This window comes from Ambystoma mexicanum, chromosome 6p, assembly GCF_040938575.1.
Source record: "Ambystoma mexicanum isolate Mex_15411 chromosome 6p, UKY_AmexF1_1, whole genome shotgun sequence".
NCBI lineage: Eukaryota > Metazoa > Chordata > Amphibia > Caudata > Ambystomatidae > Ambystoma > Ambystoma mexicanum.
Genome location: NC_090935.1, coordinates 785,840,169 through 785,867,317, shown reverse-complemented (window position 1 = coordinate 785,867,317; position 27,149 = coordinate 785,840,169). Strand labels below are relative to the sequence as shown.

Sequence of the window (27,149 nt, the reverse complement as noted above, 5' to 3'; positions counted from 1 at the left end):
ACTAAGCACAACATAAAATAGTGCATACAACTTAACTCAAGCTTTTGCTTTGTATTGTTGTTAATATGTTAATCGTGTTGTGTCTGGATAGTTCTGTTGTTTGTGTTGTTGCTTGTCAATAGCATGTGGTTGTTAGTTATTGTTTGGTGTGAAATGTAGTATGAGGACGGTAGAAGGATATTTGTGGGGGAGCTTTTTTGTGTAGGCATGGGTGTATGCTTTTAATTCTTTCATGTAATGTGTATAATGTGTGAGTGAAGGCTCAAACAATGTTGATTTTATTTTAGGTTTAGTGTTTAATAATGGATTAAACCCTAATGTTAGCATTCCCAATGTGTGTAGACATTTAATATTTTATAATATATGAGTGCAACTTTTTTAAAACATATTCCCCTTGATTGCATTTTTAAAAATATAGTATTGTATGATTTGCTTGTGAGTTATGTTGACCGATTTGTGTTCGGTGCGACAGAGCATCTTATCTTGTGCACTTAATTTCGTGGTATATTTTATTTGAAGTTGTCGATTACATTTTTCTTTTTGTTGATATGTTTTTCATTTCCAGGTGCATATATTTAATTTTGTTATATATTTTTTATTACATTTCGTCCCTCTGACCCTATAGCACATGAACGGTGGCCAAACTGTGTCTTGGGCGTGGCAAATCATCTTGTATGTTTGCCATCCTTCTTTTCATGTCACTGTATGTTTGTCACATTGTTTTATCCATGTAAATCTTCTATGCATGCAGAGCAACCCCATGCATGCTGGGTGAGATGTAACATCTTCTATGTTTTCTAGGAATATTGATCAATGTCTGTTTTGTTTTTTTATTATGCAGTCTGTTTTTCATTTCGTTTTATCCCTCGAGCCTACTGCATATGCATGATGACCCTGCTGCTTGTTCAGCCGCCAATCATCTGTGTATTTCGTGGAACATGTGTAATTTGTGGGACATTTGAATTTCTCATTTAGTTTGGTCTGTCCAGCCCTACTGAAGATGCACAACAACCCCTACTGCCCATTGGGTGCGACTGACCATCTTGCGCATTTCCCCGCATATTTACCTTTGCTAAATGTTTCTGAATTCGCTTATGGTCTACTTCTTCTTTTGTCCCTCCCGCCTTACTGCCCGTGTATGGCCACTGCAGTGTGTCCTGGGTGCGGCTGGTCATTTTGTGCAGAATATTTTTCGGTTCTAATCTCAGTGAAGGTAAATACATCGAAGGCGTCCATACAGGGGCATTTAGCAAATATGTATCAGCCCAGCGTCCATGCATATCAAGCTCTGTGATTCCCACACAGAAGGTTCTGATAATGTTGCATGCAAATAAAGGGAAGAACAGAGTTAATGATTGGCTAGATGGGAACAAAGGTAGGATGAGAAGTCTGTGTGACCTCAGCATGCCAGCAGCTGCAATTAAACTGGCTGTGTGTGTGTTTGTATCACATTTCGATAGCACTTGTGTGATTGTACATGTTATGTCTACGAGAGGAAGTTGGAGTCAAATTCAGAATCGGGTGAATTGTGATAGACGAGCCAGCGACACCAGGTCGATATATACGGCTATACATGTGCAGCCAGTGATGCAATAGGCAAGTGCCTAGCAAAGTAAATGAACATGGATGTTATCACAGTAAAAAGTCGAGTTTCTGCAGATGGGGGAAAAGTCCTAGTAGTATAATGTCCAAAGTGGGAACATAACGAAAACTGAGCTTAGTTGTGAAGGTTGTGGAGGCAAAGATGTTTAGATATGAGTGATCACCCTAGTCACCCAAGCCAGTGGAGGGCATAAGAAAAGAATGGGACCACAAGTTGAGTGAATGTTGGACCCAGTCATTCAGCATTAGTAAAGGTGCCCCATGTGTACCTGGAGCATGTGTAGGGTTTGGTCAGGCACCCGTGAGCAGTAGTAAATGAGGCCACGTGGCCTGTTTGTTGGTACCTCAAAGGAAGAAAGTGGTCACCTGAGTGTCAAGCCAGCTAGTCCAGGGAACGGAGGTACTGGTGACAGAATGCCATCTGTGAGGACACGGTAGCCTGAGCTTTTTTGATTTTTAATAAAAATAATATGCTGGATATTTTATCTCCTAATCAAATCTCACTTTCATAATGCTCCGTGCTCAACAGTAGAGTGAACACATGTATCCCTGCTATGACTATCTACTGACACGCCCAGCAATTGGCCTATTGTTTGGCAACATGGCAGTTACAGAGAAGCATGTGCTTTCCAGCAAACAGCTTGCTGGAAGCAAACGTTCAACAACCAGGACCTGCCTTTAACTGTGGTCAACCCAAAACCAAATTACATACAATTGTTTGCCTCCAAGACCTGGTGGCGGATGAATAAATATAAACCATATCCGGTTTGAAATGAAGGTCTATGGGAATATGCAGTAACACTGGCCAAACCCAGATGATGTCATTTTATTGCCAACCTAGTTTCTTATGACTCATTCAGCTGTCCTGCCATTTGTGGATTAGCCCTCTTGGTCTGAGTTTTACCCAAAAAATCCATGTCGGTCCAGCCCTAGAAGCTGCATTTGTTCCCTCTGGGAAGGCGTATTGCACTCCACAGAGGATAGGATATACCCGGCGGGGGTCGGCAATATACAAGCGTTTCAAAGGACAAAGGGAGGATCACAGCAGGGTGGTAATTATTGGAGTCTCTTTGATGAAGGGCAGGCAGGGGAGAGGGAGGAATTAGAGTAGCCCAGGGGAGTAAGTGCAGCAAAAAGAGGGGTTCCAACATCTTGAGATTTCTTAGGCCACTCATACTTCCTCTTACCCCTCCCCACTTCCACGGACAATGCACTTTGGGAATGGCATCACCAGGAAATAAAAACTCCTGTCACAGTGGCCCGGATTGGACCACTACAGAAGGCTTAAAATGGAACAGAACCCTGTTGTTATTGACTAACTACAGAGGGATTTCCCCCCCTCAATTGAATTCTCTTTGGACATCAGAAGAAGAAGATCAGGAACTTTATTGGTCTACAGTCTGCCTAGAGTCCTTTGCCGTATAAATGTAGCGTTTTAAGCTACTAGGCAGGCATAGAAAGTCACTTGCCCTCCACATAGACCCAAGGACACCATTTCTTACTTGCCAAGAGTCAATTATCACTAGCAAGTGGATCGTGGCAAGTGCACATTTTAATAAACACAGACAATATTTCAAGCTAAATTACGATCTAATTAGATAAAATGTTGTAGAATAATGTCCTGATAAGCCAGCCCACTTATTATGCCATATAAGCCGGCCCAGCGAACATGATACTACACTATAACAAACTAGGTCAAATGCATTATCCAAGCAGAACCATGAACAACATTTAACATGAAATTGGCAAAACCAACCATTCTACTAAACATAAAATGAATAGGGAACATTTGAACTCTTTATACATTTTATTTTAATTGAACACTGACTAGAACAGGCAACTAAAGTAAAGCACCCACACACAAGCAATAAAAGATGGAAGTATTGCTTTGCAGGGGTATTAGGTGACCCAGCAACACACACTTGTCTTACTTCTACAGCACATTCGCTTAACATGAACCAACATAATGAGTCCAGGATTCAGATAGAAGGTGAATGTTAGCCCTCTGGCTTTTGTCAAGAGCTTGCACTTGCAAAGTCTGAATGCAGCATAAGCATGCACAGGCAAATTGCAAACGATCACCATTTCTTATTGTGACGGGGGCCACCAATGTGTGCATAGCATCAGTGTTGGCCAGATGAGGACATGCCCCCCCCCCCTCGATAGCACTGTCATATAAGCATTCATCCACAAATCCGATCCTCTCTAGTCAGACTCATACCATTCCATTTTGGCAACACTAGTTTTTGCTTTTTGAAATCGACGAGACAACACTAACAAAGCTGCGTGAAAAAATATATTAAATTGGGTTCTTATATCGCGCTTCATGCTAGAGTCCAGCCTCTAAGCGTAGGACCGATTTCGAACCTGTGCTACTCAGCATTTTCTTGTTTCCAAGACAGGCGCGTTGCCTCTGAGCTATCCTCTCGGCCATGTTGCACTGCAGCGCCCATTTAACGAAATGTGATCAATCACAAGTCTAATGAAAATCTACACTGTTTCCATTCAAACTAGTGGTGCTTATTTAATATCTATGTTTAAATCGTAAAGCGCTGCACACCAGCTATCAGAAATACACGTTGGCAAATGGAAAAATTCATTGAATCTATCAAATACTGAGGGATTATATATAAACTAGTGCACAGGCCGTGTACACTGCAAAAGTGCAGGTTTTCATTGATACAGTAGAAGCACTTTATATCCTAAGCCAACAGCTCCCTCTAGCGGTGACAACAGGCAAAGCTACTGCATTGGACAAACATACATCTGGCCTTTTATTATATTGTTAGATAGAGTTCACTTTGTCTATAAAGCGACACTAAAAAAGGCTGTAAAATTCGAGTAGGCCCTATGCATTGAAATAATCTCATGACGGCATTAAGAACTGAGTTTACATTTGCACCTTTTTATGAAAGGCTTCACATACACAGATCTTAATAGAAAAGCTAAATACATATTCATAATTTTGCTTTTTGGAGCCTTTATGCATCCTGGGCCTTATCATCTGTACTGCCTAGTCATTATGCTTTTTGGTAAAACTGAATTGTGATACTTCCCTCCCTCAAACGTGCAGGGCTCTAATCAATATACTATCACTGGAGCAAAGACACGGTTTAAGCATGGCCTCAAGCTTGACTGCTTGATCCCACATTTCCTGGCATTGTTAGGTTACGTACAACTTTTATGATGTTCCTCCATTTTCTTGCTCAACCACCTAGTCGGATCTAAATGATTTAAGAGTTTAAAAAGAGTTGCAGCATAGAGCTCCCATCTGTCAGGGTAATGACTGCACGCATGCCATCTTTGGAACCATCTTTAGAGCTGGAGGAAACCACGCCCCATGTGGCGGGCACCTCAGCAGAAGGCAGCACATATGTTTGATGTTTCCTACTTCACGGATAAGATCAGTCCTACCCAGATATCACTGAGAGTCAGTGTTGGTGTAAGAATTCATGCTGCCTCAGGAAAAATCCTAGGCTGGCATCCATGCCCTTGGAATTGGGCCAGATTTGAAGTTTGCAATTCCTATCCAGTGCCCCATGGTGCCTGTTAGGGGAGTTTTCCTAAGGTCCACCTGGAGATAAGACTCTATAAAACCTATCCCTTTGGATACAGGTCCCCAACTACTAATATAGATCTGAACTACCCAAAATATTGGTACAATGGCTGAGCAGCCAGGCTTATCTTATGGGAATGTGAGCTGCAATGAACCCAGTCAGCACAATAGTCCAAAGAAACTCTTACACACTGAAAGTTATATTAAAATATACATGTATTTTTATATACACAAGGCAAGGTAGGTACATACTTATTTAGACTAACCAACACACATAGGAATTATCAACAATACTTTTCCTAGGTGACTGCTTCAAATGTAGTTGCTTGCACTTAACAATTGTTACAGAAAATGACAGTAATGGCAGTTTTACCGTATTAATGATAGTGGCGCTCACCCGCATTTGTTTCAGAGAAATTAAAGTTTCATTAATTTGCTATGGTCACTCAGACAAAGTCTGTAGGAAGGAAAAGAAGGGATATTCAACACTTCTTAGCAACACCTTATAGGCTTCTAATGCTTTGGCAGTCCAATCCGTAACAATTCAAAAGTTCATCAAAGTCAGTGTAGGATAGGAGCAAAGGTCTTATACAGCAGCAGAAAAGGTAAAGTTCCTCAGAACTTTCAGTTACTTAAATAAAAATCCTTTGAAGAATAACACGAGTTATAAGGGTCCTGCAAAGGACTCCCTAAAAGCGCACAAGCTGTAAAGCCTGGGTAAGAGGTATGGGTGTACACCCAAACACCTGGTATCGCACCCCAGTCAAACTGGAGTGACTATTTGGCTTGAGGTAAGTTTTACCTTGAGCCCCAAAGTACTTTAGGGTGGTTGAAGAAAATGCAGCTGGATTCTTTCCTGTTCAGTAGCAACAGACCCGGTCCACTGATTCCTTGGTCTGGTGACGAAAGGATGACTCTGAATGGGATGTTATAGCAGCAGTCGTGAGAAAAGACCTGCTGCAAGGATTTCTTCGGTCTCCCACGTCGGTCTGCGGTTCTGGTGCCTTTTTATCAGCTGCAAAAATGAACGGTTACAGCTCGGTCTATCTGCCTCGATTCTGCAGTCCTGCACTCTGCTAAGGGCACTTTGATGAGTGGAATCGTACCTCTGGATGTCCAACTGGAGCTCACCAAAGTTCTGGGAGGATTTGTCCACGCAAAAAGACGTTGCACTGCAAATGTGTCAGAGCTCCCCTGGTATTCGCGGTTTGCAGCCCTGCAAGGGCATAGCACCTCAGGGGATGGCTCGATCTGTAGATCGTCTTAGGGCTGGTTGGTCCCGCCAGCTAAAGGGAAGGAGTCGTCCTCTTCAGAGTTCCTAGGTCGATAAGAAAACGGGGTCAGGACAGCAGTGGTCGCTTCACAGTTACTGGAAGGGTCTGCAGGCATCTCTGGTCGTCCAGTGGTCGACTTGCATTCTGCCTCAGTAACCTCACCTTTGATTCAGAATTCCCATTCATTTCTCTGCAAACTCACCCTGCAGTTTACAGAAAGGGGTGGGTGGCTGTCCAATCAGGGCAGCCAGCCCCCTAGTGGGAACTGGATCAATTCAGGCACATCAGCAGACAAAGGACAAGGGAGTGTCAATCTCATCCCCTGCTTCCTGTCCTCACAGACTCACTGGAGCCTGGGCGGGCTACCCAGAGGGTTCCAGTCAAAGGCAAAACACACATTCAGACCTCCCCTTCCCGGAATGGTAGACGAAGGGCTAACAAAGGACAACCGTAGAAATTGTGAGAAAATAAAGGAGCCACCATGTTAGAACATAGGTGACCCTTTTGTGCATGCTGTGACTACAGTCTGCGGTAGAAAATAGCACAAAAGTTCGTAGAACACGTCCACTGCCACCAGCCATAGCTAGAGAGTTGTTACTGTGACCAAAATGTCACAGGAGCAGAGAGAAGGGGGATACTAGGTGTCCCCTCAGCACTCACTGTAAGGTTGTGTGTGCTAATGTTTCATAAAGTTTTTGGGAGATACAAAGTATCCCTCTTTCCTTAAGAATAGTAGTTCTAAGGGAAAATGAAAGAATCTCAAAGGAGAACCCAAAGGATGCCCAGCAACACTGCAGATAGGGTGTTGTGTGCTGCAAAAGTTAAACACAGATGCCTTTAAAGAGACATCGAGGAAAGCAGACTGCATAGAATAATGTAAATAATGTTTGGTGCAAGGGGATGGCTCAGGGGCAACGCGTTTGTCTTGGAAGCAAGACAATGCACCGGAACATAGGTTTGAATCTTGATCCCGCGCTTATAAAGCCTGTTATAAAATAATCATTTTAAAACCAAAAGAACAGAGCTCCCAAAGTCAGAGCAAATAAGAATGAAAGAGGGGAAAAAGGCTCCCCTCATTCAGGAGTAGAAAAGGGTCCAGAAGGTCAGCAAAAAGTGGTGGAGGGTCTCACTAGGAGAGGGGATTAAGCATAAAACTGATCAGTCTCCCTAACAGTGCCCCCTGCTGGTGGATCTTTAGCCGGGTGCTTATGATTGCTTATATGTAGACCTAGTACTGCTAAGAGACATATGGCCTCTTACGAGGTCGGCGGTAAACCGCTGGTACCATCGGTGAGTTGCCGCAACCGCGAATCTGCCGTCTGACTTCCCGGTGCCACCAGGATATTACAAGTCCCGGCAGAGGGGGAAGTTAGGTGGCAGGTTCAGTAACTCCCCCACCCCATTCCCATCGAGTCCCATGGGACTCCATGGGAGTGGGGAGACAGAAGCACTGGCACCGTTGCTAACAGTGCCGGTGCTTCCAATGCACCCGGCAGGGTCAGACTTGCCAGGCGCTATGGCCCCTGCAGGTAGACTCATAGTTTGGCGGTCCGGAAACAAGGGTGCCAGTAAGCTTACCTGCACCCTTGTTTCTAGACTGCAACACTCGGAATAAGGCCCATAGATTTAGCTATACATTTCTCCATAAAGTCTTTACCAAGCAAGCATTCTTCTGCTTGGCAGTACTTTCAAATTAGCGGTCTAACCAAACCTGGACCCTTCCTCTGCTATGCCTTGTTGGTTAATAGGAGGAGCTGGGGTTGAATGCCAGCAGTACTTGCAACTTTTGAACTACCTGGACGAGAGGATGTTTCTGTGGTGGTCTGTGTGCCCTACTGTAGATGAAGCGGGGTGTGGTCTGCACAGAACCATTGAGAGCGTGAGTTAAGGAGAAAGGGAATGCCACCCTTCTGGCCGCTACAAGAGCCTGGAATCTACCGCAGTATCACTGCTGTGACAAAGTTCCATGTTCGGTCCCATGCTCAAGTGGCGAGTCTCCGAGCACAGTGAAAAGCAAGCACGCACACACATGGGTGCTATCAGACACACTCTGACACTCAGGCTCTCTAGAGGCCTGCATCTGCCCCTGAAGGAGGTGGCTCTGCCCAAGGGACTCGTGAAGCTTGGTCAAGGACAGTTGGGCCCTTGGTAGGAGTTTAGCGCATCACAAATCTCCAACATTCTGCTTCCTGATGATCAGGTCAGGTTCCTGCCTGACCGCAGACCGCTCTGATGGCTGTTCCCACTTACTGGACGGTCAAGTTGCATGTGGCATCTCAAGAGCCTGGACTGCCCCATTACTTCAGGTGGTGGGTGTTCAGGCCTTCCTTCCAAATATCCCCAGCTGCTCAGACTGAATATTGCAGTGAGCATGACTCATCCATCCAACACCAACCCTCTGCCCTCGTTCACATCCGAGACACCTCCCACAACAAACGCCAGTGAGGGCATTGATGTGAGCAGATTCCAACTAGTCATGGCTTAGTCAAGGCACCGCCACATAGTTCCACTCTACCTACCGATGGTTTATTGAACATCACTTATTTATTTATATGTAACACACAGCCCTAAAAGTCTGAACATTAAAAACATGGATTTATGATTTCTTGAACATTACCATTTCTCCTTTGTACGTGGACCTATATACCCATCCCTATTATTAAAGGTTTATGGGTGGATAACTAAGCGAGTGGACAGTTACGCCATTAAATAGAGTCTGCAATGGAGTTACACTGCTGAACGCCCTTCCCAGGGACATGTCTCTTTGTGTGCCGTGAGGACCATTTTCATAAACCTCATCCAACCCCTGGCACATCAAGTCTCATAGTTGGGGAGGCAGTTCACTTTATCTGGTGGCACCGTGCATCACACCACATCATTTGCATATGGGGGTATCCTGTGGTAGGCACGCCCAGGACATTTACACACAAAACACTTGCAAAGCCTCAGGCATCCGCTATAGTTCCTACGTCTACATCTGCCTGCCATGTGTTCAGCAGTAGCAGGTAAGTTGAATGTAAAGAGTGTGTCTCTTCCTTTCTTTTTGAATATGTGTGTTTGATTAATGATACTATGCTAAGTACATGAATAATAACGGATTCATGTTCTCGCGCATCCATGCCCACGCAATACTTCAGTCATAGGGCGCCTCCTGCAACGTGTGTACTATCGCAGGTCCAGTGTGTATCATGAACACGTCCCTGTGTGAGATTGTGAAACTGTCAGCCATGGGCCCTGTTAAATGTGCCTAGAATCCTATAAAACAGTTGGGGGAGCAAGGGGAAGTCCTCCAAAACAGCTCCTTCACGCCACAGCAGCGTGCCAGGCAAACACTCGCTCTGATAGTGCGATATCTAGCGACACTCGCGGGCTGCTGGGAATTCAAATCAGGGGTGGACTGGCCAATAGGGAGCTCTGGAAATTCCCGGTAGGCCTCTGCACCCTGGGCCTCTTTTATGTGATGACCTATTTTATTCCCAAATGTTCTCATAGGAAAAGGACTGGGCTTGTTGATTGTGTGTAATATGGGGCCACTTTGAATAATATTGCCAGGGCTTCTTTTGGTTCCCAGTGCACCCATGAGCAATGGTGTGTCGCCAGTGAATCTTTGCTGTTGTTCGTCAGCGGTTGGGTGCTGCCAATGTTCTCTGAAGTCACCTATAGCACGGACTGTACAGTAGCCTCATGATGAAGCAAACACTGACAAAGTCAATAGGTTTGGGTTTTCACGTTTCAAGAGCAGCAGCAAATGGCCCAGGAAAGTTATAGTATGCCTGCACCCCATCAATGAAGTTCACAGCGTAAAAGGACCTAACACAAAACAGGCAAACACAAAACAGTAGACCAGAACAAACCAATAGTTCTGCGGATCCTGGGACGTCTGGGGCACGTTCTATTAAACTGTTAGCAGAGGCAACCATTTGCAACTACCGCCGAATCAGCACATCACAATGCCGGAAACACACAGAATGGAGGGACGAGGACACATCAGTACCTGAAAAGAGCGCCTGGACGTGTCCCTGCACCCTGATGTGATGGGCGAGGTGCAGTGGCATAATTGTGCCCCACGGGCGGCTGGGTGATTTCTTAATGATGGCAATTATTCATGTCTGATGCCGCTTGCCACTCAGAATGTACGTCAGCCGCCAGGTCAGTGGTTCCTTGACTGAGCTCCGACATGCAGTGTCTACAGCAGGGGGGCTGGGGCCATGAATGCATGTTCCTATGGGACAAGCCACGCTTATAATAACAACATGGCACTTATTAAAAGCATGGGAGTCTAAGCTGGGTACTTTATAGTCTAGGAAAGGGGCCCACGCTGGCTGAAGCCCAGCATTCAATGCCTACAGCAGTGGTCTTCACACGTGTTTATACTGAACTTGCAGTTGAGTACATTTATTTTGTTTCCACTCCCCCTCAAACTATAATCCAACTCTCCCGATATCCTTCAGGTCCCTCCCTAGAGTACTCCTTCAGGCCCCCCATGCCCCCCAGAGGACCAGCCCCACAGTTTGAAGACCACAGACCAACAACAGCTATGATGAATATCCGTCCCCATGTGTTATCGCAGGCCTACGTTAACAGCACGGCATCTTCAGGGCGTGGCAAACATGGGATGCCCGCGGTAAGGGCTTCGTTGCTGCTGGCTCCCTTCTGGTTTGGCCGAGAGATCTGCGAATAAGTCCCGGGGAGTTTGGCTTTCCTGCTAGTCTTTTTGGAACCAATGGATACCGAAGCAATGATTATCATGGCACACTCTTTTTGCCCTAGTATACGGAAGCAATGATTATCATGGCACACTTTTTTTGCCCTAGTATATGAAGCAATGATTAACATGGCACACTTTTTTGCCCTAGTATATGAAGCAATGATTAACATGGCACACTTTTTTGCCCTAGTATACCGAAGCAATGATTATCATGGCACACTTTTTTGCCCTAGTATATGGAAGCAATGATTATCATGGTACACTTTTGTGCCCTAGTATCTTTTTTGCCCTAGTATACGGAAGCAATGATTATCATGGCACACTTTTTTGCCCTAGTATACGGAAGCAATGATTATCATGGCACACTTTTTTGCCCTAGTATATGAAGCAATGATTAACATGGCACACTTTTTTGCCCTAGTATATGGAAGCAATGATTATCATGGTACACTTTTGTGCCCTAGTATCTTTTTTGCCCTAGTATACGGAAGCAATGATTATCATGGCACATTTTTTTGCCCTAGTATACGGAAGCAATGATTATCATGGCACACTTTTTTGCCCTAGTATATGAAGCAATGATGATCATGGCACACTTTTTTGCCCTAGTATACAGAAGCAATGATTATCATGGCACAATTTTTTGCCCTAGTATACGGAAGCAATGATTATCATGGCACACTTTTTTGCCCTAGTATATGAAGCAATGATTATCATTGCACACTTTTTTTGCCCTAGTATATGAAGCAATGATGATCATGGCACACTTTTTTGCCCTAGTATACGGAAGCAATGATTATCATGGCACACTTTTTTGCCCTAGTATACGGAAGCAATGATTATCATGGTACACTTTTGTGCCCTAGTATCTTTTTTGCCCTAGTATACGGAAGCAATGATTATCATGGCACACTTTTTTGCCCTAGTATACGGAAGCAATGATTATCATGGCACACTTTTTTGCCCTAGTATATGAAGCAAGGATTATCATGGCACACTTTTTTGCCCTAGTATACGGAAGCAATGATTATCATGGCACACTTTTTTGCCCTAGTATACGGAAGCAATGATTATCATGGCACACTTTTTTGCCCTAGTATATGAAGCAATGATTAACATGGCACACTTTTTTGCCCTAGTATATGAAGCAATGATTATCATGGCACACTTTTTTGCCCTAGTATATGGAAGCAATGATTATCATGGCACACTTTTTTGCCCTAGTATACGGAAGCAATGATTATCATGGCACACTTTTTTGCCCTAGTATACGGAAGCAATGATTATCATGGCACACTTTTTTGCCCTAGTATACGGAAGCAATGATTATCATGGCACACTTTTTTGCCCTAGTATATGAAGCAATGATTATCATGGCACACTTTTTTGCCCTAGTATACGGAAGCAATGATTATCATGGCACACTTTTTTGCCCTAGTATACGGAAGCAATGATTATCATGGCACACTTTTTTGCCCTAGTATATGAAGCAATGATGATCATGGCACACTTTTTTGCCCTAGTATATGAAGCAATGATGATCATGGCACACTTTTTTGCCCTAGTATATGAAGCAATGATGATCATGGCACACTTTTTTGCCCTAGTATACGGAAGCAATGATTATCATGGCAGACTTTTTTGCCCTAGTATATGAAGCAATGATGATCATGGCACACTTTTTTGCCCTAGTATACGGAAGCAATGATTATCATGGCACACTTTTTTGCCCTAGTATACGGAAGCAATGATTCTCATGGCACACTTTTTTGCCCTAGTATACGGAAGCAATGATTATCATGGCACACTTTTTTGCCCTAGTATATGAAGCAATGATGATCATGGCACACTTTTTTGCCCTAGTATACGGAAGCAATGATTATCATGGCACACTTTTTTGCCCTAGTATATGAAGCAATGATGATCATGGCACACTTTTTTGCCCTAGTATCTTTTTTGCCCTAGTATACGGAAGCAATGATTATCATGGCACACTTTTTTGCCCTAGTATACGGAAGCAATGATTATCATGGCACACTTTTTTGCCCTAGTATATGAAGCAAGGATTATCATTGCACACTTTTTTTGCCCTAGTATACGGAAGCAATGATTATCATGGCACACTTTTTTGCCCTAGTATATGAAGCAATGATTAACATGGCACACTTTTTTGCCCTAGTATATGGAAGCAATGATTATCATGGCACACTTTTTGCCCTAGTATATGGAAGCAATGATTATCATGGTACACTTTTGTGCCCTAGTATCTTTTTTGCCCTAGTATACGGAAGCAATGATTATCATGGCACACTTTTTTGCCCTAGTATACGGAAGCAATGATTATCATGGCACACTTTTTTGCCCTAGTATATGAAGCAAGGATTATCATTGCACACTTTTTTTGCCCTAGTATACGGAAGCGATGATTATCATGGCACACTTTTTTGCCCTAGTATATGAAGCAATGATTAACATGGCACACTTTTTTGCCCTAGTATATGGAAGCAATGATTATCATGGCACACTTTTTTGCCCTGGTATATGGAAGCAATGATTATCATGGTACACTTTTGTGCCCTAGTATCTTTTTTGCCCTAGTATACGGAAGCAATGATTATCACGGCACACTTTTTTGCCCTAGTATACGGAAGCAATGATTATCATGGCACACTTTTTTGCCCTAGTATACGGAAGCAATGATTATCATGGCACACTTTTTTGCCCTAGTATACGGAAGCAATGATTATCATGGCACACTTTTTTGCCCTAGTATATGGAAGCAATGATGATCATGGCACACTTTTTTGCCCCAGTATACGGAAGCAATGATTATCATGGCACACTTTTTTGCCCTAGTAATATGAAGCAATGATTATCATTGCACACTTTTTTTGCCCTAGTATACGGAAGCAATGATTATCATGGCACACTTTTCTGCCCTAGTATATGAAGCAATGATGATCATGGCACACTTTTTTGCCCTAGTATACGGAAGCAATGATTATCATGGCACACTTTTTTGCCCTAGTATATGGAAGCAATGATTATCATGGCACACTTTTTTGCCCTAGTATATGGAAGCAATGATTATCATGGCACACTTTTTTGCCCTAGTATACGGAAGCAATGATTATCATGGCACACTTTTTTGCCCTAGTATACGGAAGCAATGATTATCATGGCACACTTTTTTGCCCTAGTATACGGAAGCAATGATTATCATGGCACACTTTTTTGCCCTAGCATATGAAGCAATGATTAACATGGCACACTTTTTTGCCCTAGTATATGGAAGCAATGATTATCATGGCACACTTTTTTGCCCTACTATACGGAAGCAATGATTATCATGGCACACCTTTTTGCCCTAGTATATGAAGCAATGATGATCATGGCACACTTTTTTGCCCTAGTATACGGAAGCAATGATTATCATGGCACACTTTTTTGCCCTAGTATACGGAAGCAATGATTATCATGGCACACTTTTTTGCCCTAGTATATGAAGCAATGATTATCCTTCCACACTTTTTTTGCCCTAGTATATGAAGCAATGATTAACATGGCACACTTTTTTGCCCTAGTATACGGAAGCAATGATTATCATGGCACACTTTTTTGCCCTAGTATATGAAGCAATGATTATCATTGCACACTTTTTTTACCCTAGTATATGAAGCAATGATGATCATGGCACACTTTTTTGCCCTAGTATACGGAAGCAATGATTATCATGGCACACTTTTTTGCCCTAGTATACGGAAGCAATGATTATCATGGCACACTTTTTTGCCCTAGTATATGGAAGCAATGATTATCATGGCACACTTTTTTGCCCTAGTATACGGAAGCAATGATTATCATGGCACACTTTTTTGCCCTAGTATATGAAGCAATGATGATCATGGCACACTTTTTTGCCCTAGTATACGGAAGCAATGATTATCATGGCACACTTTTTTGCCCTAGTATATGAAGCAATGATTATCATGGCACACTTTTTTGCCCTAGTATATGAAGCAATGATTAACATGGCACACTTTTTTGCCCTAGTATATGGAAGCAATGATTATCATGGTACACTTTTTTGCCCTAGTATACGGAAGCAATGATTATTATGGCACACTTTTTTGCCCTAGTATATGAAGCAAGGATTATCATTGCACACTTTTTTTGCCCTAGTATACGGAAGCAATGATTATCATGGCACACTTTTTTGCCCTAGTATATGAAGCAATGATTAACATGGCACACTTTTTTGCCCTAGTATATGGAAGCAATGATTATCATGGCACACTTTTTTGCCCTAGTATATGGAAGCAATGATTATCATGGTACACTTTTGTGCCCTAGTATCTTTTTTGCCCTAGTATACGGAAGCAATGATTATCATGGCACACTTTTTTGCCCTAGTATACGGAAGCAATGATTATCATGGCACACTTTTTTGCCCTAGTATATGAAGCAAGGATTATCATTGCACACTTTTTTTGCCCTAGTATACGGAAGCAATGATTATCATGGCACACTTTTTTGCCCTAGTATATGAAGCAATGATTAACATGGCACACTTTTTTGCCCTAGTATATGGAAGCAATGATTATCATGGTACACTTTTGTGCCCTAGTATCTTTTTTGCCCTAGTATATGAAGCAATGATTATCATGGCACACTTTTTTGCCCTAGTATATGAAGCAATGATTATCATGGCACACTTTTTTGCCCTAGTATATGAAGCAATGATTATCATGGCACACTTTTTTGCCCTAGTATACGGAAGCAATGATTATCATGGCACACTTTTTTGCCCTAGTATACGGAAGCAATGATTATCATGGCACACTTTTTTACCCTAGTATACGGAAGCAATGATTATCATGGCACACTTTTTTGCCCTAGTATACGGAAGCAATGATTATCATGGCACACTTTTTTGCCCTAGTATACGGAAGCAATGATTATCATGGCACACTTTTTTTCCCTAGTATATGAAGCAATGATTAACATGGCACACTTTTTTGCCCTAGTATATGGAAGCACACTTTTTTGCCCTAGTATATGAAGCAATGATGATCATGGCACACTTTTTTGCCCTAGTATACGGAAGCAATGATTATCATGGCACACTTTTTTGCCCTAGTATACGGAAGCAATGATTCTCATGGCACACTTTTTTGCCCTAGTATACGGAAGCAATGATTATCATGGCACACTTTTTTGCCCTAGTATATGAAGCAATGATGATCATGGCACACTTTTTTGCCCTAGTATACGGAAGCAATGATTATCATGGCACACTTTTTTGCCCTAGTATATGAAGCAATGATGATCATGGCACACTTTTTTGCCCTAGTATCTTTTTTGCCCTAGTATACGGAAGCAATGATTATCATGGCACACTTTTTTGCCCTAGTATACGGAAGCAATGATTATCATGGCACACTTTTTTGCCCTAGTATATGAAGCAAGGATTATCATTGCACACTTTTTTTGCCCTAGTATACGGAAGCAATGATTATCATGGCACACTTTTTTGCCCTAGTATATGAAGCAATGATTAACATGGCACACTTTTTTGCCCTAGTATATGGAAGCAATGATTATCATGGCACACTTTTTGCCCTAGTATATGGAAGCAATGATTATCATGGTACACTTTTGTGCCCTAGTATCTTTTTTGCCCTAGTATACGGAAGCAATGATTATCATGGCACACTTTTTTGCCCTAGTATACGGAAGCAATGATTATCATGGCACACTTTTTTGCCCTAGTATATGAAGCAAGGATTATCATTGCACACTTTTTTTGCCCTAGTATACGGAAGCAATGATTATCATGGCACACTTTTTTGCCCTAGTATATGAAGCAATGATTAACATGGCACACTTTTTTGCCCTAGTATATGGAAGCAATGATTATCATGGCACACTTTTTTGCCCTGGTATATGGAAGCAATGATTATCATGGTACACTTTTGTGCCCTAGTATCTTTTTTGCCCTAGTATACGGAAGCAATGATTATCACGGCACACTTTTTTGCCCTAGTATACGGAAGCAATGATTATCATGGCACACTTTTTTGCCCTAGTATACGGAAGCAATGATTATCATGGCACACTTTTTTGCCCTAGTATACGGAAGCAATGATTATCATGGCACACTTTTTTGCCCTAGTATATGGAAGCAATGATGATCATGGCACACTTTTTTGCCCTAGTATATGAAGCAATGATTAACATGGCACACTTTTTTGCCCTAGTATATGGAAGCAATGATTATCATGGCACACTTTTTGCCCTAGTATATGGAAGCAATGATTATCATGGTACACTTTTGTGCCCTAGTATCTTTTTTGCCCTAGTATACGGAAGCAATGATTATCATGGCACACTTTTTTGCCCTAGTATACGGAAGCAATGATTATCATGGCACACTTTTTTGCCCTAGTATATGAAGCAAGGATTATCATTGCACACTTTTTTTGCCCTAGTATACGGAAGCAATGATTATCATGGCACACTTTTTTGCCCTAGTATATGAAGCAATGATTAACATGGCACACTTTTTTGCCCTAGTATATGGAAGCAATGATTATCATGGCACACTTTTTTGCCCTGGTATATGGAAGCAATGATTATCATGGTACACTTTTGTGCCCTAGTATCTTTTTTGCCCTAGTATACGGAAGCAATGATTATCACGGCACACTTTTTTGCCCTAGTATACGGAAGCAATGATTATCATGGCACACTTTTTTGCCCTAGTATACGGAAGCAATGATTATCATGGCACACTTTTTTGCCCTAGTATATGAAGCAATGATTATCATGGCACACTTTTTTGCCCTAGTATATGGAAGCAATGATGATCATGGCACACTTTTTTGCCCTAGTATACGGAAGCAATGATTATCATGGCACACTTTTTTGCCCTAGTATATGAAGCAATGATTATCATTGCACACTTTTTTTGCCCTAGTATACGGAAGCAATGATTATCATGGCACACTTTTCTGCCCTAGTATATGAAGCAATGATGATCATGGCACACTTTTTTGCCCTAGTATACGGAAGCAATGATTATCATGGCACACTTTTTTGCCCTAGTATATGGAAGCAATGATTATCATGGCACACTTTTTTGCCCTAGTATATGGAAGCAATGATTATCATGGCACACTTTTTTGCCCTAGTATACGGAAGCAATGATTATCATGGCACACTTTTTTGCCCTAGTATACGGAAGCAATGATTATCATGGCACACTTTTTTGCCCTAGTATACGGAAGCAATGATTATCATGGCACACTTTTTTGCCCTAGCATATGAAGCAATGATTAACATGACACACTTTTTTGCCCTAGTATATGGAAGCAATGATTATCATGGCACACTTTTTTGCCCTACTATACGGAAGCAATGATTATCATGGCACACCTTTTTGCCCTAGTATATGAAGCAATGATGATCATGGCACACTTTTTTGCCCTAGTATACGGAAGCAATGATTATCATGGCACACTTTTTTGCCCTAGTATACGGAAGCAATGATTATCATGGCACACTTTTTTGCCCTAGTATATGAAGCAATGATTATCCTTCCACACTTTTTTTGCCCTAGTATATGAAGCAATGATTAACATGGCACACTTTTTTGCCCTAGTATACGGAAGCAATGATTATCATGGCACACTTTTTTGCCCTAGTATATGAAGCAATGATTATCATTGCACACTTTTTTTACCCTAGTATATGAAGCAATGATGATCATGGCACACTTTTTTGCCCTAGTATACGGAAGCAATGATTATCATGGCACACTTTTTTGCCCTAGTATACGGAAGCAATGATTATCATGGCACACTTTTTTGCCCTAGTATATGGAAGCAATGATTATCATGGCACACTTTTTTGCCCTAGTATACGGAAGCAATGATTATCATGGCACACTTTTTTGCCCTAGTATATGAAGCAATGATGATCATGGCACACTTTTTTGCCCTAGTATACGGAAGCAATGATTATCATGGCACACTTTTTTGCCCTAGTATATGAAGCAATGATTATCATGGCACACTTTTTTGCCCTAGTATATGAAGCAATGATTAACATGGCACACTTTTTTGCCCTAGTATATGGAAGCAATGATTATCATGGTACACTTTTTTGCCCTAGTATACGGAAGCAATGATTATTATGGCACACTTTTTTGCCCTAGTATATGAAGCAAGGATTATCATTGCACACTTTTTTTGCCCTAGTATACGGAAGCAATGATTATCATGGCACACTTTTTTGCCCTAGTATATGAAGCAATGATTAACATGGCACACTTTTTTGCCCTAGTATATGGAAGCAATGATTATCATGGCACACTTTTTTGCCCTAGTATATGGAAGCAATGATTATCATGGTACACTTTTGTGCCCTAGTATCTTTTTTGCCCTAGTATACGGAAGCAATGATTATCATGGCACACTTTTTTGCCCTAGTATACGGAAGCAATGATTATCATGGCACACTTTTTTGCCCTAGTATATGAAGCAAGGATTATCATTGCACACTTTTTTTGCCCTAGTATACGGAAGCAATGATTATCATGGCACACTTTTTTGCCCTAGTATATGAAGCAATGATTAACATGGCACACTTTTTTGCCCTAGTATATGGAAGCAATGATTATCATGGCACACTTTTTTGCCCTAGTATATGGAAGCAATGATTATCATGGTACACTTTTGTGCCCTAGTATCTTTTTTGCCCTAGTATATGAAGCAATGATTATCATGGCACACTTTTTTGCCCTAGTATATGAAGCAATGATTATCATGGCACACTTTTTTGCCCTAGTATATGAAGCAATGATTATCATGGCACACTTTTTTGCCCTAGTATACGGAAGCAATGATTATCATGGCACACTTTTTTGCCCTAGTATACGGAAGCAATGATTATCATGGCACACTTTTTTACCCTAGTATACGGAAGCAATGATTATCATGGCACACTTTTTTGCCCTAGTATACGGAAGCAATGATTATCATGGCACACTTTTTTGCCCTAGTATACGGAAGCAATGATTATCATGGCACACTTTTTTTCCCTAGTATATGAAGCAATGATTAACATGGCACACTTTTTTGCCCTAGTATATGGAAGCACACTTTTTTGCCCTAGTATATGGAAGCAATGATTATCATGGCACACTTTTTTGCCCTAGTATACGGAAGCAATGATTATCATGGCACACTTTTTTGCCCTAGTATATGAAGCAATGATTATCATTGCACACTTTTTTTGCCCTAGTATACGGAAGCAATGATTATCATGGCACACTTTTTTGCCCTAGTATATGAAGCAATGATGATCATGGCACACTTTTTTGCCCTAGTATACGGAAGCAATGATTATCATGGCACACTTTTTTGCCCTAGTATACGGAAGCAATGATTATCATGGCACACTTTTTTGCCCTAGTATACGGAAGCAATGATTATCATGGCACACTTTTTTGCCCTAGTATACGGAAGCAATGATTATCATGGCACACTTTTTTGCCCTAGTATATGAAGCAATGATGATCATGGCACACTTTTTTGCCCTAGTATACGGAAGCAATGATTATCATGGCACACTTTTTTGCCCTAGTATATGGAAGCAATGATTATCATGGTACACTTTTGTGCCCTAGTATCTTTTTTGCCCTAGTATACGGAAGCAATGATTATCATGGCACACTTTTTTGCCCTAGTATATGAAGCAATGATGATCATGGCACACTTTTTTGCCCTAGTATACGGAAGCAATGATCATCATGGCACACTTTTTTGCCCTAGTATATGAAGCAATGATGATCATGGCACACTTTTTTGCCCTAGCATACGGAAGCAATGATTATCTTGGCACACTTTTTTGCCCTAGTATACGGAAGCAATGATTATCATGGTACACTTTTGTGCCCTAGTATCTTTTTTGCCCTAGTATACGGAAGCAATGATTATCATGGCACACTTTTTTGCCCTAGTATATGGAAGCAAGGATTATCATGGCACACTTTTTTGCCCTAGTATATGGAAGCAATGATTATCATGGCACACTCTTTTTGCCCTAGTATACGGAAGCAATGATTATCATGGCACACTTTTTTGCCCTAGTATATGGAAGCAATGATTATCATGGCACACTTTTTGCCCTAGTATATGGAAGCAATGATTATCATGGCACACTTTTTTGCCCTAGTATACGGAAGCAATGATTATCATGGCACACTTTTTTGCCCTAGTATATGAAGCAATGATGATCATGGCACACTTTTTTGCCCTAGTATACGGAAGCAATGATTATCATGGCACACTTTTTTGCCCTAGTATATGAAGCAATGATGATTATGGCACACTTTTTTGCCCTAGTATATGAAGCAATGATTAACATGGCACACTTTTTTGCCCTAGTATATGGAAGCAATGATTATCATGGTACACTTTTGTGCCCTAGTATCTTTTTTGCCCTAGTATACGGAAGCAATGATTATCATGGCACACTTTTTTGCCCTAGTATACGGAAGCAATGATTATCATGGCACACTTTTTTGCCCTAGTATATGAAGCAAGGATTATCATTGCACACTTTTTTTGCCCTAGTATACGGAAGCAATGATTATCATGGCACACTTTTTTGCCCTAGTATATGAAGCAATGATTAACATGGCACACTTTTTTGCCCTAGTATATGGAAGCAATGATTATCATGGCACACTTTTTTGCCCTAGTATATGGAAGCAATGATTATCATGGCACACTTTTTTGCCCTAGTATACGGAAGCAATGATTATCATGGCACACTTTTTTGCCCTAGTATACGGAAGCAATGATTATCATGGTACACTTTTGTGCCCTAGTATCTTTTTTGCCCTAGTATACGGAAGCAATGATTATCATGGCACACTTTTTTGCCCTAGTATATGGAAGCAAGGATTATCATGGCACACTTTTTTGCCCTAGTATATGGAAGCAATGATTATCATGGCACACTCTTTTTGCCCTAGTATACGGAAGCAATGATTATCATGGCACACTTTTTTGCCCTAGTATATGGAAGCAATGATTATCATGGCACACTTTTTGCCCTAGTATATGGAAGCAATGATTATCATGGCACACTTTTTTGCCCTAGTATACGGAAGCAATGATTATCATGGCACACTTTTTTGCCCTAGTATATGAAGCAATGATGATCATGGCACACTTTTTTGCCCTAGTATACGGAAGCAATGATTATCATGGCACACTTTTTTGCCCTAGTATATGAAGCAATGATGATTATGGCACACTTTTTTGCCCTAGTATATGAAGCAATGATTAACATGGCACACTTTTTTGCCCTAGTATATGGAAGCAATGATTATCATGGTACACTTTTGTGCCCTAGTATCTTTTTTGCCCTAGTATACGGAAGCAATGATTATCATGGCACACTTTTTTGCCCTAGTATACGGAAGCAATGATTATCATGGCACACTTTTTTGCCCTAGTATATGAAGCAAGGATTATCATTGCACACTTTTTTTGCCCTAGTATACGGAAGCAATGATTATCATGGCACACTTTTTTGCCCTAGTATATGAAGCAATGATTAACATGGCACACTTTTTTGCCCTAGTATATGGAAGCAATGATTATCATGGCACACTTTTTTGCCCTAGTATATGGAAGCAATGATTATCATGGTACACTTTTGTGCCCTAGTATCTTTTTTGCCCTAGTATACGGAAGCAATGATTATCATGGCACACTTTTTTGCCCTAATATACGGAAGCAATGATTATCATGGCACACTTTTTTGCCCTAGTATATGAAGCAATGATTATCATGGCACACTTTTTTGCCCTAGTATATGAAGCAATGATGATCATGGCACACTTTTTTGCCCTAGTATACGGAAGCAATGATTATCATGGCACACTTTTTTGCCCTAGTGTACGGAAGCAATGATTATCATGGCACACTTTTTTGCCCTAGTATACGGAAGCAATGATTATCATGGCACACTTTTTTGCCCTAGTATACGGAAGCAATGATTATCATGGCACACTTTTTTGCCCTAGTATATGAAGCAATGATTAACATGGCACACTTTTTTGCCCTAGTATATGGAAGCAATGATGATCATGGCACACTTTTTTGCCCTAGTATACGGAAGCAATGATTATCATGGCACACTTTTTTGCCCTAGTATACGGAAGCAATGATTATCACGGCACACTTTTTTGCCCTAGTATATGAAGCAACGATTATCATTGCACACTTTTTTTGCCCTAGTATACGGAAGCAATGATTATCATGGCACACTTTTTTGCCCTAGTATATGAAGCAATGATGATCATGGCACACTTTTTTGCCCTAGTATACGGAAGCAATGATTATCATGGCACACTTTTTTGCCCTAGCATACGGAAGCAATGATTATCATGGCACACTTTTTTGCCCTAGTATACGGAAGCAATGATTATCATGGCACACTTTTTTTCCCTAGTATACGGAAGCAATGATTATCATGGCACACTTTTGTGCCCTAGTATCTTTTTTGCCCTAGTATACGGAAGCAATGATTATCATGGCACACTTTTTTGCCCTAGTATATGGAAGCAAGGATTATCATGGCACACTTTTTTGCCCTAGTATATGGAAGCAATGATGATCATGGCACACTTTTTTGCCCTAGTATACGGAAGCAATGATTATCATGGCACACTTTTTTGCCCTAGTATATGAAGCAATGATTAACATGGCACACTTTTTTGCCCTAGTATATGGAAGCAATGATTATCATGGCACACTTTTTTGCCCTAGTATATGGAAGCAATGATGATCATGGCACACTTTTTTGCCCTAGTATATGAAGCAATGATTAACATGGCACACTTTTTTGCCCTAGTATACGGAAGCAATGATTATCATGGCACACTTTTTTGCCCTAGTATATGGAAGCAATGATGATCATGGCACACTTTTTTGCCCTAGTATACGGAAGCAATGATTATCATGGCACACTTTTTTGCCCTAGTATATGAAGCAATGATTATCATGGCACACAATGATTATCATGGCACACTTTTTTGCCCTAGTATATGGAAGCAATGATTATCATGGCACACTTTTTTGCACTAGTATATGGAAGCAAGGATTATCATGGCACACTTTTTTGCCGTAGTATCTTTTTTGCCCTAGTATACGGAAGCAATGATTATCATGGCACACTTTTTTGCCCTAGTATATGGAAGCAATGATGATCATGGCACACTTTTTTGCCCTAGTATACGGAAGCAATGATTATCATGGCACACTTTTTTGCCCTAGTATACGGAAGCAATGATTATCATGGCACACTTTTTTGCACTACTTAATATGATTTCACTGTTCGATTTCCTTAATTTAGTGAATGCACGTCTCAACGTGTGCAGACTGGTCATACACCAGAGAGCGAGTTATGAAGAATACCCCAGCCTCGACTCCAGTCCTGCTAAACTTGCTCTGATACTTGGCTCTGCCTGAACTCGCTCGCGCATATGATAAATCGTCCTGCAGATGCACAGGGGGTGGAGGGTGGGGAGGGGAGCACGCTAGAGCCCAGCTGGGCTCGCGCGCATGCCAAAAACGGGACTGGCTTCTGCAGGTAGAGCACACATAACCTTCAGCACAAAGTCGAGGCATTCCAGGCAGAGCAGCACACATTCCAGGCGTGCTGCCCACTGACTCCAACCCCCTCCTCCCCCACGAACATAAGCAGAGAACTTGCTGAAGAACAAGCTCGAAGTAAATAACAAAATACACACAGAGAGAAAAGGAGCATTTACCGTGGCGTACCACCAACTTGCAAAGGCCATGCTGAAGCTTCTTTGGTGAGGGGCGGCGGTTGCTTTGAGTGCGCACTTTGCGGCGGCGGCGGCTCGGGCTGTGGTGCGCGCTGCGGCTGGGAGGAGCACTGAAGAGAGCGCCGTGCCTCTCGCTTCCCGCGGCCGCTCCCTGTGTCTTATCTACACAGGGTGGAGAGGCGTCTATTCGCTGCAGACTCCCAACCTGCACACGCCGTCCCTCCCTTTTTAATTGTCTGGAACGGAATTCCTCACACCGTCCTCACTGTCTTGTCTCCTGTGAAACTGGGAGTCACCTGTGGGCCCGAGCTGGCTCCTTGGACCTGGCATAGCGCCCGCCTCTTGGGGGTGGCACGGGTACTACAGTGTCTGCCTGCCCCGCTCCCACACATCGCGGCTTCACCCCTAACTTCACTCCGCGGACTCTCCCCGCCCCGCCCCCCCCCCCTTTGACCCGCTCTCGGGCTGTTTCCCTTTTTTAGCCCGAGGCCTGGTTGCATCTTCGGTCTGCTGTGATTTCCCTTCTCGCAGCCCGTGCCAAGTTCAAGTGAGTCAGCCCCCGCCGCCATGCCATCGCGCAGGTCCCGCTTGCCGTGCAAGTTTTTCACGGCACCTTCAAAGCAAACCGTGCCCACCCCGAGGGACGAGTGGCGGCGCAGAGCGAAGGGCTGGAGTGACACAACGCCCTGAGTTGACTTATTATTGTGATGCTTAGGGCTAAACACAGAAATGAGTGCGCAGTGTTTGCAGCTTGCCGTCGCCAGCGCCCTTACCTCTTTGGATGCCTTGCCACCCCCGGTGCTTCGCTTTCTCCCCTTATGTGGCTTAGACATGATGCCTTTCTGCTGTATTATTACAAAGTATCCTTTCGGGGGGGGGGGTACGCTGGGAGCAGGGAAGTCACAGAATCAAGTTACGACGCAGCTTCCCACGCATGAAGCAACTTTTCCGACACAGAGGCTGGCCAGCGCTGCACACGTTCCTCCTCCGCCTGCTGCCGCCCGAGTGCCAGGATCTGTCAGAGCTTCCGCACACTCTCCCCGGCCTCACTGCGCCTTGACGTGTCCCGCGATTGGGGGATTACTGTATGCTTGTCGAGGCATATTTGCTCATATTGCCAAAGGGGCTAGGCGTTGCTCGCTCTGTAAAGTCATGTGTGTTTTTCCGCCGCAGTCAGTGCCTTGCGATTTCACAGAGCGACAGGTCTAGCAGAACGTGCAGCATTCCTGTCCAGTGCAGTGCCCGGGCAACTCCCTCGCCCCTCCCGCCACTCCCTCTGTCTTGTTGGGGGTTTATAGTTGGCATGGTTGCAGGAGGAAGGGCCATTGGAACGCATGCATTGAACTTGGTTTGTACTTTGAAATGAAGGTTTATCAGTGGTGTGCCAAACACCACTGTTATGTCCTGTTCCCCGGTTGATGCGTCCCGGAAACAGCGATGAGGGCTGCAAGGCGGGGGTGTTGCTAGGTCTGGAAAAGACCCGGGGCTATGCTGATGTCAGAACTGTCGGGACTGGGGGCTAGCCAGCCTTTTGGTTGTAGCTCCTGAGATTCTATCCGGGGCTACAACCAAAAGATCAGGGGCTATAGCCCCCTTAGCCACCCCCTAGCAACGCCTCTGCTGCAAGGCCCTGCTGCGCAGCTCCAGCGGGAGCAATGATGACACGGACACCGAGGTGTTGCTGTCCTGCCCCGGAACTGCCCACGCGGAGCGGGGGATGGGCTTTTTTTCAAGACTCCTTACTTCACCGCGTAGCGGGACTTAAGGCGATCTAACATTCCTCCTTATTTCCCAAACAAAACATTAACAAACAATAGTTATTTTAACATCTGATTTTAAACAGAGTTTGATAGCCTTGTGGGCTGGTCTTTTACCACTCACAGTCTTTGAGTCTTTCAGGGGGTCTGTGTGCAGTTCTCAGGGCATACCGTCCACCCCTGGGTGCTATTCCCTGACTCCCACTGGGTCGCTCACCTTCATTGTCTGCCTCGTCCACCTCCTGGTTCTCTCAGCGGCTCTTCCACTCTGCCGTCCACGGGTGCGTCGTCTTGCTGATGATAGCGCTCCTCCTCATTTTGCGGGTCCTCTTCTTCCACTCTTCCACTGGTTGCAGCTCACCGTCAGTCCACAGGTCTTTCG

The 27,149-nt window shown here is 42.8% G+C and overlaps 1 protein-coding gene across 7 annotated transcripts in view; it reads right to left on the bottom strand.

Annotated features, from left to right (window-relative positions):
• Window positions 1-26,095, bottom strand: part of CAST (calpastatin) — a 757,786-nt gene extending 731,691 nt beyond the window's left edge. For 3 of the 7 annotated variants that reach the window (XM_069627657.1, XM_069627660.1, XM_069627662.1), the window contains exon 1: window positions 24,993-25,351. In XM_069627657.1, coding sequence (XP_069483758.1) covers window positions 24,993-25,022 — 30 coding nt within the window. In that variant the 5' untranslated portion in view covers window positions 25,023-25,351. Of the gene's footprint in view, window positions 1-24,992; window positions 25,352-25,783 lie in introns of those variants that run through there. The other 4 variants (XM_069627656.1, XM_069627658.1, XM_069627659.1 and 1 more) reach the window with 3 other exon arrangements.
• Window positions 26,096-27,149: the final 1,054 nt, after the last annotated feature.